The following is a 16068-nucleotide window of genomic DNA, read 5'->3' as shown; positions in this document are numbered from 1 at the left end:
TTCACCTTTTCACTTAAAGGAAGCACTTTATGGCCTCTCTTTGGCATATCCAAATCTCCAGCATCACTACTCTTGTGCTTTGGGACCATTAGTAAGTAAAATAAAGGTTACTTGAACACAAGCACTGCAGTACAGTGACAGTCAATCTGATAACCGAGGCGGCTACTTGAGTGACTTACAGGCGGCATACATAGGGATGATTCATATCCAGGGCAGGATGGATTGGGACGGTATTCAGAATGGTGTGGAACTTAAAATTTATGAATTGTTTATTTCTGGAATTTTCCACATAATATTTTCAGACTTTAGCTGACCGCGGGTAACTGAAACCGCAAAAAGCAAAACGGGATAACGGAGACTACTGTAATGCCATTCCACTGTCATGTGCCAAGTTTAAAGTAGTGTATTAGGTTACTCTGTAGTCAAAAGAACCAAGAACCAAGTCCAGACTGCTGTAAGAGAAGAGCTCATTGCACTGTCCATTTTGTTCTGCCCATGCACTCAGTGGTAGCTTTCCCTTTTGTTATTTGACTGATAGTTTGGAGGAAATAGTGACTCCGTTGTAAAAAGTAACCAGATTAAGTTATCCGTAATAAGCCAACTAATATCAGTAATCCTTGACATTGGCATCAAGTATTATTCAGAATAGTAGTTATATTTTTATTGTGCCATTGTGATTTTCTATAGAGAAACACTCAAGACTCATTATTTGTATTTTTTAAATTTACAGCTCTTTAACTATATCCAAGATTTCATTGCCAGGAATGTAGCCAGGCTTGATGCTTTATTAGAGATCCATGATCTAGTACTTAATACTTCCTTTAGCTCATAGTTTCTGTTCAAGTATTTTTACTGTCCAAAAAGGTACTGCTACCATTTACAGTTGTTCCTGAAAAATGTGAACTACCTAAGTGTAACTCTTAACAAAACACATACAACATCTGTATGCTGAAAATACCAAAAAGCATTGCTTACAGATGGCTTTTCACCTTGGTTCCCAAGTGCTCATGTACAGAATATGGGCTTCCTGTTCTGTCTCTCTCTTTGGCTGATGTAGGAGCTTCAAGCTTTCCTGGGTGAGTTTGTATATTGAGTGTTTACAAAGAGAAGTCAGTCTGCCTTTCTTTGGCTCTAATTGCAGAAAGTGAAGTCACCGCTTTTGCTGTCTTGGATCAAGACCAGAAAGAAATTGTTGATACCAATGGAGCTGGAGATGCATTTGTTGGAGGTATGGACTCATTTATTTCATACTTACTTACAAGTTAAACATTTCCTTTAACCCTGTCTCTGCCACATAGCCAAGATTTATGAATATAGTAACTTTTAATTTCTGCTTTTAAATAATTAATTCCTGATGTTTTTTCCATATGCTACTATCATTGTGTTATGAGGGTATATTACTACAGGAAAATATGTATTTTGGGCTTAAAGATAATTTACTGTTACGCTATATCCCAGTCATTTTCACAAGATTAATTGTGTCTGTCAGAGTATTGCATAAACAAGCTGCATCAAGACAGTACATAGTATATTCATAGCCCTTCAGGCTTAAATGTTAACAAATTGTTGTTCTTTAAAACACATTGTGAATATTAATAGTACGCTAATAGCTAAGGATGATGTCTTTGGATTATATCCTTTAGTTAAAACATCTGTTTCTAACACAATAGTTGGATGTTTATTGTACCAGGAAGGGTTAAATTTTTGTCTCATTAAGGTTCAATAAGAACTGGCACAGTTTATAAAAACTAAATCATTCTTGGAGTGAGTAGTCAAAAATAAGATCAAGACAATTGGAAGAGTTTTGGCTTGATAACTTAGATTGATCTAAAATCGGATTCAAAAGTTCTTTTCATATGTCTGAACTCCTTCTAGCCAAGTGTAGTTAAGCTAGGTTAAGATCTCTAGAAAGCTTTAGACTCCTGAGTGATAGCCCAGAAGAGTCCCTCCTGACCTTTATTTCTCATAACATCAAGTGAGACAAGGAAAAAAAGCCGAATGGAGCTGACCCTTGTCTTCCTTTCCTTGGAAGATAAGTTGAATTATGGGAAACTTATTTAAGATTGTATAATGGTTTGAACTTAATGTTACGTAAAATATTTATATTCTTTTAATGTTCACTAGCATAAATTTTTCATGTTTCCTTCTTTGAAACTTTTCATGCCTAGTCTTAAATGAGCTGTTTACCATTAGACTGGTAGCATGCCCCATGCCATCTTTTTTTGGAAAGAGTACATACAACAAATAATGTTCTACTTTACTGTCACGCACGTATCTTATATTCCTTTGCTCTGAAAGGCTTCATCACTGATTATTTTGCAGCTGTTTTTCCTATTCCATACCGCTTCAGAGCTGTAAACCCATGTAGCCTAAAAATACCTTATCCAGAATTGGGCCAAATTCTGTAATACATTAAGGAGACACTATTGATTTCCTGTTTAGAAATTGGTTAAACTAGGAATCTAGTACAGAAACTTTTAAATTTATAACTTGTGTGTGTGTTATTTAAGCACTTTAAAGTACTTAAAACAGTAAGTATTCTCTTTCTTTGCTATTTAGTTGGGTACATCCTGAGGCTGTCGTAGATACGATGGTGACCTAATTAGGCACTGCTCCTGGGCCTGAGGCCTGGGGCTTCCTGGCCTTGCAACAACAGATTCCTTTATAGACCCCTAACTACCTATAATGCTGCCACTACGAGGTAGGAATATATAGACTTTTTGAGGAAGAGGGAAGTCATTCTTAGGATACTAAAATAGGAACAGCTAGCTAGCCATTTGTATTTCAGTTAGAGTGATAAATGAACTATATCATCAAAGCCCTTGGGCTCTTTGTTACAGGATTTTCGGCCTCTTTCTTATCTCACTCTGGTTACCCAGACTCATTTATATACTTATTCTTGGGGTACAGTGAGGTAAGTAAAAAGGAAAGAGTGTGGAACAGCGATTTGCGAACCTTTTTTCCTAAAGGGCCAGACAGTGAATACGTTAGGCTTTGCAAGCCGTATACCGCATATTCTTCTTGTTTTCTTGCTTGCTTTTTGTTTTGTCTTTGGTTTTTTGCAGTACTCTAAAAATGTAAAAACCTTTCTTCGCTCTCCAGCTGTACAGAAACAGAGCATGGGCTGGATTTGGCTCTCAGGCTATGGTTTGCCAACCCCTTTTGTAATATGTTGGCAGCCTCCTCACTTTATTCACTTTCATCATACCCTGGATTTCACTACGCACTGTTGAAATCAGTATAGAGAAAGTGGAAGTCAAGCTGAAACTAGGCAGAACTTTACTGGTAAAACCTCAATTAAGTAGCCATTTTTCTCATTTTAACCCTACTGTCATCAGTTCCCAGGATATTCAGATCCTGAAAGACTGAGTCATGCAATGAGATGAATACTCTAATGTCATTTTAACAAGGAATACTTATGCTGGCGTGTTCAGCACATTCTGTCTATGTACATCAAGCTATATAGTAATAGCATAGATAACATTTATGCAGCACCTACTAGCCAATTGATATCTTAGACACTTTACGTATATTAACTCGTTTAATGTTCATAAAAGCTCCTTGAAGTAGGTTATTTTTAACCCCATTTTACTGATGAGAAAACTGAGACACAGAGGGGTTAGATAACTTTCCCAAATTCTCGTAGCTAGAAAGTAGCAGAGCCAGGATTCAGACCCAGGCAGTCTGAACTGTACTGCTTCTCTAAACTTTTAGGGAAATCTCATCATTAGGACTCAGAACCACAGACCCGCCTTTCTAACAAAAGCTGGTTTTGCCAGAGAGAATGTTCCTATTGACTGAATAGATGACTTCATTTATTGAACAGGAGGTTTTGTTACACAATAGGATTCTTAGGACTCTGGGGTAAGATTGTTGCAGAAAAGAAAGTGAAAGGGAAGAGAATCGAAGGACTTAATCCCAGGTGAGTTTGAACCAGGAGCTTTCTGCTAAGCAGTAGAATTGATTGCACTACAGAGATACAGAAAGCCAGATCATAAACTCGCTTGGTCAGCATGGAATCCGAATACAGGGAGTTATATGAATCAACTATTTAATAGCACCAGGCTGATACATCCATCTTACAATAGAGATGTTCTGGTTAGTTGGAAATAGTCAAAAATCCATTGGCTAAAATCCCCTACTCCCATCTCTACACCAGGGGAAGGCTTTCTAGTAGGATTGGAAATACTCTATCTTTTGAAGTATACTCCTCTACCTTGATCATGAATGGAGAGGCAATGATGGCAACTTTTGCATTTACTATGTAGTTTCTTTTTCTTTGCTTGATTGCCTGATTAACGTGCCTCCTTTCTGATTGACACATTTTATCTTTAGATGGTTAATATATTCCTCCTATTACTTTCAAGTTTTGCTGGCTTACAAGCACTTCTTTCTTTTGTGACTTTGCATAACTATATTCCAGTCTCAATTTCAAGTTCTTAGATAAACCATGACTTCACCTACCGTGTGCTGATATTACATATCCCAATACCAGAGTGCCATGCGTTCTCATTAGCCACATAAGAGATACATGACTACGTCATAGATTTTCATGTATAATTTTAAAATGAGTAACCCAAAGGAACATAAATTAAATTCATAGTTCCGTCTCGAGAGTTTGGTAACAGTGACAAATCCCTCTAACCTCCACAAGCATACCTCCTTGTTCTATTTGGAGATCTTAAACACTTTCTAATGTCTGCCCTTTACTTGTCACTAGCCAGCCCTGATGGAACTACCCTTTTTCACATTCTCCCTCAAAAGCCAAAGCGCCACGATTGTACCCTTGGAAATGGAGACGATTCTATAATCTCTAAGTATGATTTCCTAATTTCCCAGGTCAGTTGAAAATTTCTTCCTGTTGTCCTGCTGTGCTTTGTCACAGCAGGTCTGCCTTTTCATTTGGAACCCTCTTTGTCACTGCCATAGTAACAAATGGAAACATTGAGAACATTTTGTGACAGGCACTGTCATTGTTCCCTGTGAAATCTCTTCCCCTGTGTCTTCCCAGTAAATGAAACTGAGAAGAAAAATCATAACAAATAACATGAAAGGGGACCTAATCAATATGTTCCCAGTGGGCTGTCAATACCAGCCTGTGTTAATCTAATATGATTTAGTTGTATGTTTTATGGCAGCTATAGGAATATGAACTAGACCTACAAATCATCTTTAGACTAAAAGTGAGTACACCTTTGACAGATTATACCCAGGCACGTACATCTAACTCTCAGAAAAAAGACTAGAGACCTTACCCAAGGACCAACATTCTTAGGTTTAAAAAAGCTTCATTAAATGTTAAGAACCATATATAGCTTAGAATAGTTTATTTGAATGATAGTAAAGTAACTGTGCTGCCTTTAATACTTTTATTTTCAAATTTCTCATGACAGCTTTATCAGGGAAAATGTATTATCCTAAACGATATTACCTACAATATGAAAATGACTTTTAAAGCCACTTAGCAATCACAGTATAAATAATTATCCTATTTCCCATCTAATAAAAAGGAGCATTAATTTCACTTTCTAATTCATGTTCAGAAAAGACTTTTTGTTTAAAAAAAAAGATTTAAGTTACCAGAGCAAGGATATTACTTCCTTTTCAAGTAGCACCTGTCTATACTTCAGAGAACCATAGGGAATCTCTAAGTTATGTTTACATTTTCTATTCTCACCTTGCTTTTTTTTTTTTTTTTTTGCTGTACGCGGGCCTCTCACTGCTGTGGCCTCTCCCTTTGCGGAGCACAGGCTCCGGACGCGCAGGCTCAGCGGCCATGGCTCACGGGCCCAGCTGCTCCGCGGCATGTGGGATCTTCCCAGACCGGGGCACGAACCCGTGTCCCCTGCATCGGCAGGCGGACTCTCAACCACTGCGCCACCAGGGAAGCCCTCACCTTGCTTTTTATTCCCAAACATTTGTAACTTACTCTCCCGTTCTTCTTAACTGCTGCTTCATTGTGCTGTACAAAGAAGTGGTGTAGAATTCTTCTGATTTTTTTTCTGCACCACCCCCTTCCTTTGCTGTCAACTCAGAGGACTAGAAAATAACTTGGTGAGTGTTGAATATATCATTTCTCACACTTCTTCACCCAAAAACGAAACCTTCATATGACCCACTGTGTGCAGAAGATTTACTTGTGGATGGTAACCAAGATGATTGCTGCACACTCCTACCCCATCCCACAGCAACAGCGATCCCTTTCCCTGTCTTTTACCTCTAGCAGGACATCTTTGGTGTTTGATTTCTTAAGCAGTTTCCCTTAAAACCATCAAATGAGGTATGGGATTGACTTGGTCATTAAGAATTTGAAATACACCACAGACAGCAGCTCAAGTTCACACAGGGGGAAAGGGAAGAGAGATTCACACCTTGCACAGTCTTAGGCTGCTTCATGACACGCTACTCTGATGTTTCACATCCAGAGATTTTGATAAGTTGATGTTGGACCAGGACCAAATTTCAGGAGTCTTGCCTAAGATTATTTAAGCCTTTGTGGGTCTAAAGAGGTAAAGATGATCCTCGAGCCATGACAGAAATGAGAAATAACTTTCATTAACACGGGATACAGGATGATTTTAGGATAAAGTCTGGAATTTTTCCCAAATAGTAATGTTCCCTCAAAGATCTTGTATCCTGGATGGCCTCCATCTAGAAGCAATTGTAAATAGATAATGGAATTCAAAGGACTTTGTATTCTGGAGATTTGGAGAATCCAGAGACAGTCTGAGCCATGGAGGCTATCAGACCCTGAAACTTAAATATGAACCTTACATCTCCTATATTTGATGATTATTAAGAAATGCTATTCTAAGAAAACAATGTTGGTATTTATAAGATTTCATTTAGTAGCAGAGGGCCAGAAGAAATGTCACAAGCAAAATATCTGAAGTTAATTTTGTTAGAATTGTGATATGACAAAATATATGTATATCAGTTTCCTGGCCTATGATATTTGTGAGTCAAATGGAACTCACCTGAATCCAATAGCAGTCCAAGCTGCTCTTACATGGATTTGGTCAATTTTACCTACCTTATCTGTCAGATTCATCCAATCTGTATCAGTTAGGTTTTGCTGCATAACACACCACCCTCAAAACTTAGTGACCTAAAACAACAACCATTTATTTAACTCCACAAATCTGTGAATTGGCAGCTGGGCCTAGGCTCAACTGGACAGTTCCTGTGGTCTCAGAGGTTCAAGAGATTAAGTGATTTGCCCAAGGTCACAGTGAAAACCAGGATTCAAACTCAAAGTTTGACCCCCAAGGTCTTACCTCTGATCATTTTGTTATACTCCATTCCATTAGAATCCTCTTGTCTTCCCCTCCAAGTGAGGAAAAATAGCCTAAGTGCTTTTTCTAAACACTAGTCTGTAGACTGGGGCCAATCTATGACTTAGCAGAGATTTCATCAGTCAGTAGCAAAATGAAAAAAAGGTAGGAGCAATATAGTAAGTTTTCGTAAAGCTGAGTGTATTCAATTTAAAATCTTGTCTCATAGATGTTTGAATTTGTTACAATGTGCCTTTATTGGTTTTGTAATTAATATAATCAAAATAAATGAAATCACATGTCGGTAGTACTGATGCATAGCCTGGCCAACCTTGTGACCTAGCAGAAGTCTTAACCAATGGTGCATAAGTTATTACAAACAACTTCCCAAACTGTATGAAAATTTGTACGAACTGTAACCTCTGATGTTATATGGCTATTTACTATAAACAGGGGTCTGAATAAAACAAACAAAAATTATCAATGCGATTACTAAATTTACAGCTATTCTCACTTCAGATATGAGTTCCCAAACCTGGGGTATGAGCACAAGATCTTAATTTATTTTTCATTTAATTATCCAGTTTACATTGACATTTTATAAACTTAAGATATGTATGTTTTATTTCTATCCCATGAAATAAACGGAAAATTAAAACCAGTTTCTGTCATCAAGTGCTCTTTGAATTTTAGAACCACCCTGCTGTGAGAAATTGTCAGTTGATCAAATACAGGTTTTTGAATTGAGTTAAATAGTAACAAAATTAGTTATCTTGCTTATGAATTAGGGCATAAATAAGCTTATTGTCATCTCCTTATTCTAACACTCTAGCAGCTATGACTTTGTCCTGGTAAGTCTTTTTGTTTTTAATTATATTGCTTAAAATGTTAATGCTGAAAGGGAGTATTTTTTAAAATCACGTTTCTGGTTTTCAGGTTTTCAAACTTTCAATAGTGAAACTATGTTCAAATGAGGTTTTATCTGAATCAGAATGAAATGAGATTAAACAAATCCCCATTTGACCCTATCCACATTTTATCTGGTTGCTCATAAAAAGCAGCTCTCTTGAATGAATTGATGTTAGGTATGAAAACCTAAGATGGTCTATTAAAAAGCCCCCATTTGATGGATGAGGAAAGGGAGTTAATTGTAAATATGCAATACTAGAAGACAGATCTCCTGGCTCATTAATTCATGATCCAGTGATTACATGTGTTCATAACCCAAATGAAAATTGTCAGTTAAGTAGTCTGTTATATAGGCCTTTTGGAAATACATAGGTCAAGAGTTGATACCCCAAATGGATAGAAGCCTTTGATGTAGTTTTTTTGGTATGTGGGTATCCAAGATGTTTAACTTTAACAATAAACAGAAGCATATGCTAAACTTTTATTTTGGGAACCACATCAAGAGATCACACATTAGGTTTAAAATTCAGATTCTAATATTTTTGTTCCATAAGGAGGAATAATCTTTTTTTTTTTTTTTTTTCCTGCGGTACACGGGCCTCTCACCGTTGTGGCCTTTCCCGTTGCGGATCACAGGCTCCGGACGCACAGGCTCAGCGGCCATGGCTCACGGGCCCAGCCGCTCCGCGGGGGCACGAACCCGTGTCCCCCGCATTGGCAGGTGGACTCTCAACCACTGCGCCACCAGAGAAGCCCCTAGGAATGATCTTTAAAGCAGTATTTTGAAAGGGGTTGGGGTGCAAGGGCACCTTATCCATACAAGTAAAACATACTGCTTAGTACTCTTCAGGAGCTTCTTTCCTGAATTAGGGGCACAGAAAGGTTTTTTTGGTTTGGGATTTTTTTTTTTTTTAATTCAAATGCAATATCCCACGCCACGTTAATACAATTTGACAAGTTTCCATTTTCATACACCAGAAAGAGCAGATAAGTTATCCTCATTGTTATAGCACTGACCACTGCCTATATATTATACCATACTGCTCAGTTGCTCACTTTGTGTGGGAGGATGTATTGTGCTTAGCTGTCGTGAAGGAACCTTTGCTCTGAACTGACTTCCTGTGCATGTCAGTCACTACACCATCTGACACCACTTAGGCTTTGGTTTTCATTATGCAAATACCTGCTAGGTCAGACCTTACCCTGATGGGCACAGTAGCTTTTTAAGTTATTTCAAAATTTAATGTTTGTTGATTTCCTTTTTCCAGAAAAATCTGTGTTTTCTAACATATGAGTCATAAGTTGTTACTTAAGTTTATGACTAGTTGGTAGTCAATATGAAGTCAAAACAAAATAAAATTTTACTAACTAAACTACATAAAAAATGAAAGGAAAAAAGGTTTACATCTGAGCCTTTTTCAGCAGGGGGAAACCATTACTTTGTCACATCTGGGTAGTCTAAGCCAGCCAAACTGAAGTGGGAATTTCCTGCCATATGTTAGTTCTTTGAGCAACCTGTAAACATCTAAAAGAGGGTATGTGAGTTCTTGTTTGGTAGAGCTGTAGCCACTGTGGAGGCTTGCTCCTAATAGGTAGCAGACATTTTTATGTACTACCACTCATCAGGAGGTTAAGTAGGCTGACTATAGCTACTAACACTGTTTGCTCTTGTTAAATGCATTAATTTGGAAGCCTAATTTGGAAGGTACAACATCAGGTCTCACCAGTATTATAGCAAGAGTGAACACTGTGTTGAAATGACCTCCCAAATGTGGATGACAGAAATTTTGTTTCATTAATAAAAAGAAGGTAAGACTAAGCCACCAAGGGTATTCCGGATAACTTGAATAAGGTCATTTTATAAAGTCAGTGAAGACCAAAATAAGCCTCTTTATATAGAGGAAAATAAAGAATCTGAAATGGTAGGAGAAATACCAAGTATTTACATCAGCTTCCTGTTCCAGATGCACATGGGCATTAAGAAGCAAAAATTTCATTCAGAAGAGTTGTACACAAAAAGTAGAAATGCTTTATCCAGTTGAAATAAGAGACATTTTTAAGGGGGAAAAAAAGACTTTCCACATAATCTCACTGTTTTTGTCATCCTCTGTAAGGGAAAATATTGACATTTACCAGACTGTTTGCTCCAGCTTTCTGATCTCCTGCAGTTTATTTTTATAACAGCCTTATCGATGGGCCTCTTACCCAGCTCTCTAGGTTTAACTGAGTTGAGTCGATTTGTTACCACAGCTTCAAGTAGCTGTTACAGAACAAGCAAGACATCCTAATAAAGCTGTAAACGTGTTTACTCAAACAGAGTATTGATTTTACTTGGAGAGGGAGAAGCTGGTGCTTAGCACAGTGTCAGGGTGGATGAATTTCACTGCGGTTTTTCATTGTCGTCTGTCATGGTTGTGAAACACTAAGTAAAGCCATCAGAGGATAATTAGAAGTACCAGAAATTTAGCCCCTAAAATCAGTTAACCATTTGGGAGTTTCACAGCTTAATTAGCTTTTATTAAAAATTTCCTCTAGTAATAATGGTCAAGCACTTTTAATGGCACTTTCAGGTAGAGCAAGATTTCAAGGTTGTAACTTGTTAAACATATGAATTTAATGGCTAAAGGTTTTTCAGACTTTTTCTCATTCTAGTAATTAGGCTAACACTAGAACACAATGTAAAGAGACAGTGATCTATACTCATATCAGCAGAAGTACACGGTTTTTCTGAAAACTCAATTTTAAGGAAGTGATAAAGCAATTATAAAATATTTAAAACACATCCTATAAAGGAAAAAGTACCCAGTTAGCATCTTTATTAAACATTTAGGTTTAAATGTTTAACCTAAATGACCTAGACACATAAAACTGTCAATGCCACCCCTGTTTTCTTAATACCTTCCTTCATTAAAGAAGAATCTAAAATATTCTAGCCCGCTGTAAGTTAGTCATCATCTTAAAGGTAAAAGTTGATTGCACAACTGTGGAAAAGACACAGGTCAGATTGAGAAGTTGCTTACCTTCTAGAGAAACTGTATTAGGTATTAAATTTGATGAAAGGTATTCATATAAACACTCTACCTGCTGTCTTGCAAATGACTAGAAAAACACCACAGTTGAAATACGTCACCTAGGATGATGAACACAAAACTGAAAATTTAATAAAAATAACTTTTACTGTTATATTTAAAATTAGTCTTCTTCCCATATCTACAATCATTTATTCAGTGCCTTACAGTAAACTCATGCTTTCTTGCACTACTGCCCCAGCTTGCCTAAATAACTCATAAAAATGATGATGTCTGAGGGATGAACAATTCAAAAGCCTAGGAGTAACAGACTGTCAGAAAGAACAGTGAAAAGTGATGGGGAGTTTTCTTTGCCTTTGAAATGCTATATAGCTATAAGCCAAATTCTACCCTGAGTTAAGCCTTTAAGCCTTGGAGTAGCAGGTTGTAAAATTTTGTTACCTAAGTGGACACAACCAGAGCTCCTTCTTTTAATTTTTCAGAAGGTAGAGGAAGAAATTGGTTTTTCACAGTGTATTTCGATCTCTATTCTATATTGAAGTATTCAAAGAGAAAGGAAAAAGAAACGATATAGATTTATGATTATAATGTATCATTCTGTTTTATATATGTGCATTTCAAAATCCCCAGAATACAGTACTTAATTTTGTTCTATTCAGTTTTCTTAAGAATGACAACTATGTGAGGGAGCTCACTGTCATGGAAGCAGGGGCAGGGGTGCAGGATCTAGTAGGGCAGCCATACTTTGGCTTTAAGGCACTATTTCATCTGATTCCTTTGGTCAAAGGAACAGAAACCCATTTCATCTGGCTCAGAATAAGGAATTTTTTTTAAGGAAGCACGTAAGCATTAAGGGAGACATTATAACACAGTGGTTAAGACAATGGGTCAAAAGACATGGATTTGAGTCTTTGTTCTGGCATTGTGTGACTATGGACAAGTTATTTGACATCTCTGAGCCTCAGTTTTCTCATCTATAAAAATGAGGATAAAATACCTATCTCATTTGGGTTACAGTAAAAGCTGAATGAAATAATGTTTATAAAGGAACAGTACCCGACACATAGTAAGGGTTCATATGTGTTACCTGTCATAAAAGGAATCTCAAGCAAGAACCAAAACTGGACAAGTTTTTACTGAGAGTGGAGCCAGATGATGATTCTAGATTCCATCAGTTCTAGAGACCTCAACAGCAGATATTCATGGATCTTCACTCCATTGCTTACACATTAATGTCACTCAGCTGCATTGCATGTCTGCTTCTTCCTTCCTGGTCTTTCTGGTCCTTCTTTGCTTTCCATTCTGGCTCCTGAAAGAGAACAGTAGCTTAGCTCAATTCACTTTTTGTGCCATTCATAAATAGGATACTGGAAGAACATCTGGGGTCAGATGCCCTGGCCTTGGTCCAGTTAGCAGTAAGCGTTGATTTACATGCTCCAAATATATCAGCTGACCCCCTCAACAATGCTGGAGGTGAGGCAGTTTTTCTTAAAAGGGTAATGGATGGGTGGGCTCTGTACACATGTATGTTTGCATCCTTTGTCTTTGCCCTTTTTCTCATACTTAGAGTTCTGAAAATGTTCCCTACAGCATGATCCATCTATCACATAATACAGAGAACATCAAACAGCTTATATCTTAAGCTGGAAACCTAGGAATCATTCTTAATACCTTCCTTTCCTTCTGTCCAAACCTTGAGTGAGTTCTTTTGACTCAATTTTAAGGATATATCTCATATCTTATCTCAAATCCATCCACTTTTCTGCTTTTTCTTTTCTGCCACTTTAACTCAGGGCTGTTTTTTACTTTCTACAGTAGCTTCCTAACTGAGCTCCATACTTTCAGTCTTTTTTGCATTCTATTCCATTTTCCTACAGAGTAGCCAAAGTACTCACTTTAAGGAGAAAGCAAATTATTTCACTCCCCGGCTTACAACCCTTCAGTGGCTTCTAGTTGCACTTAGACTAAAAGTCTAAACTCCTATAGTGGCCTAAAAGGATCTATATGATCTGCTATCTCTGAATCTGTATTTCATGCCACTTACACCTTTGCTTGCGTGCAGTGGCTATGCTGGTCTTCTTTAAGGCCTTAGACACTTTGCACGTGGAGTTCCCTTTGCCTAATATGCTCTTCCCTACTCTACATGGCTATGCATCCTCAGTCTCAACTTAGAAGTGTTCTCTAACCATCCTATCTAACATGGGTCCCTTCACTATTCTGTACTGCTACACACAGTCATTTTCCTTAATAGGACTTAACATTCTCTGGAATTATCTTATTTACTTTTTTATTATCTTAATTACTAACTTATTACTTCTTTAAAAATCTCCCCCATTAAAATATAAGCTTCAAGAGAGCAGGGGCACTATGTGTCTTATTCACCAATGTATCCTCAGGACCCACCACAGTGCCTGGCATAGAGTAGATAGTAAATTTTTGTTGTATGAATGAATAAGTCAATTAACCACATGCATAGCTACAGACAAACTTACCTCCTACCATCAGATAGAAACCATTCTAGTCAGTATATCTAAGAACTTGGTTATTGAAGGATTTTGTCAGAAAGGGAGTGAGTCAGGAAGTAACAGGTTAGGCCATACTTTCATATCAGGTTGCCTTGACTTAACATTGAACTATGCTAGAATGTATATGTGAATAATCCAGTGACAGACTGATCACAGCTACCTTTTCTTTACTGTTATTTAACATGGAGGTAGATGTGGAGAGAACACGTGTTAGGAAAGGAAGCCAGCAGCATTTAATATCTATTTCCCTTAATACCTGTAGTATGAATATGAAAACTGATTCTCAAGATCATAATCCTGAACATCAGTTCCTGCTGTTAATAGACAATACCATACAGGTCAGAGGCTCCTGGCAAGATTTCATAGAACGTGTTGAAGTTATCCAGTAGATCTCTAGATTCGATTTGCCCAGTGGAATGTCCAGTGCCTCAAATAACAGCACCCTTGTCATGTCCTACCTAGGATCTTTACTGCTGTTTCTTACTGGGAGTGGGGTGAGATGTAGCTCCTTCACAGGAAAAGCAGTGAGACTCTGGTGAAGAGCACTTGACATTAACTGAGCCTGGGACACACTTGATGTTTCATTTTCCACATAGTTTCCTAAGCTTCAAGCCACAGAATTGTTTTTGTTTGTTTGTTTGTTTTTTTTGCGGTACACGGGCCTCTCACTGCCGCAGCCTCTCCCGCTGCAGAGCACAGGCTCCGGACGCGCAGGCCCAGCGGCCATGGCTCACAGGCCCAGCAGCTCCGCGGCACGTGGGATCCTCCCAGACCGGGGCACGAACCCGTATCCCCTGCATTGGCAGGCGGACTCTCAACCACTGCGCCACCAGGGAAGCCCCACAGAATTGTTTTTAATTTTTTAAATTTCATCAGCACCCACATCAAATCACTATTTATTCCCCATCCTATCCTTATTATCTGTCACTCTAGAACAATGGTTCTCAAACTTGAGCATGCATCAGAATCACCTAGAGGACCTGTTAAAAGATAAATTGCTGGGTCCTATCCTCAGAGCTTCTGATTCGATAGGTCTAGGGTGGGGCTTAGGTCACACTAAAGCTGCTAGTGCAGGGACCACACTTTGAGAAATGCTCCTAGAATATTCCAGTACACTCCTACGTGATCTCTCTGCCACCAGTCTCTTTCCTAGTAAATTCATGCTCCACACTTCTGCCAGGATTATTTTTAAAGTATTTATGTGGCTTTTTCTCCTAAAACTATAAAATCCTCAAGGATTAACACTATGTTTTATCCATCTTTGAATCTTTTGGTGCCTAGCACAGTACCTGGTGATGGTAGGCATTTAATAAATGTTGGTTGATTGAATAAATCAAAATACTTTTGATAGCATTCTAGGTTTTTACTTTATTTTCATTTGCTTCTTATACAAGTTTGTATATGTATACAAGTGTCAGAGTGGTAGTGGCATAAGTCTAGTAAATTGAGGATTCAGATTAGTCAGCATTTTAATTTATATCTTATTCTGTCTCTTAAAGTAGGCACAGGTAATAGTAATAAAAATACAGGCTTTAAAAAAAACGTACAGGGCTTCCCTGGTGGCGCAGTGGTTGAGAATCTGCCTGCCAATGCAGGGGACATGGGTTCGAGGGCTGGTCTGGGAAGATCCCACATGCCGCGGAGCACCTAAGCCCGTGCACTACAACTACTGAGCCTGCACTCCAGGACCTTGAGCCACAACTAACGAGCCTGCGTGCCACAACCACTGAAGCCCGCGCACCTATAACCTGTGCTCCACAACAAGAGAAGTCACCACGATGAGAAGCCTGCGCACCACAACAGCCCCGTGAGCCACAATTACTGAGCCTGCGCGTCTGGAGCCTGTGCTCTGCAACAAGAGAGGTCGTGATAGTGAGAGGCCTGCGCACCACGATGAGGAGTGGCCCCCACTTGCCGCAACTAGAGAAAGCCCTCGCCAGAAGCAAAGAGCCAACACAGCCATAAACAAACAAACAAATAAAGGCAAAATTCCTTTAAAAAAAAAAAAAGTACCGCCTTTAACTTTACTGTCTCATGTGACGTGTGGCAGCATATATCTGGTAACCATTGGTTTAGGAGGTATAGCAGACCAGTCTAGGAGAGCCCATAAAATCATCACTAAAGTGTAGATATCTAAGAAAGATGGAGAATGAACAAAGAACTGAAAAATCAAATTGATCCAGAAATGACAGCAAATTTTTTACAGGGAAAAGGACAGGGAGAATATAGAATTCAGCACTCTTAGTTGCTGTAAAATATTATATCAGGTTTGCTTTAATTACATGGTAATGCCTCTGAGAACAAAGGTAATTACATGATAACTTATGTTAC

The 16068-nt window shown here is 38.3% G+C and overlaps 1 protein-coding gene across 2 annotated transcripts in view; it reads left to right on the top strand.

Annotated features, from left to right (window-relative positions):
- ADK (adenosine kinase) overlaps positions 1–16068 on the top strand; it is a 485627-nt gene that overhangs the window by 452189 nt on the left and 17370 nt on the right. For both annotated transcript variants that reach the window (XM_024741096.1, XM_024741087.1), the window contains exon 10: positions 1142–1228. In XM_024741096.1, the coding sequence (XP_024596864.1) occupies positions 1142–1228 (87 nt within the window). The remainder of the gene's footprint in view (positions 1–1141; positions 1229–16068) is intronic.

This window comes from Neophocaena asiaeorientalis, unplaced genomic scaffold (genome assembly GCF_003031525.2).
Source record: "Neophocaena asiaeorientalis asiaeorientalis breed wild unplaced genomic scaffold, Neophocaena_asiaeorientalis_V1.1 scaffold484, whole genome shotgun sequence".
Taxonomy (NCBI): Eukaryota; Metazoa; Chordata; class Mammalia; order Artiodactyla; family Phocoenidae; genus Neophocaena; species Neophocaena asiaeorientalis.
This window is presented reverse-complemented; position numbering and strand designations above follow the sequence as displayed.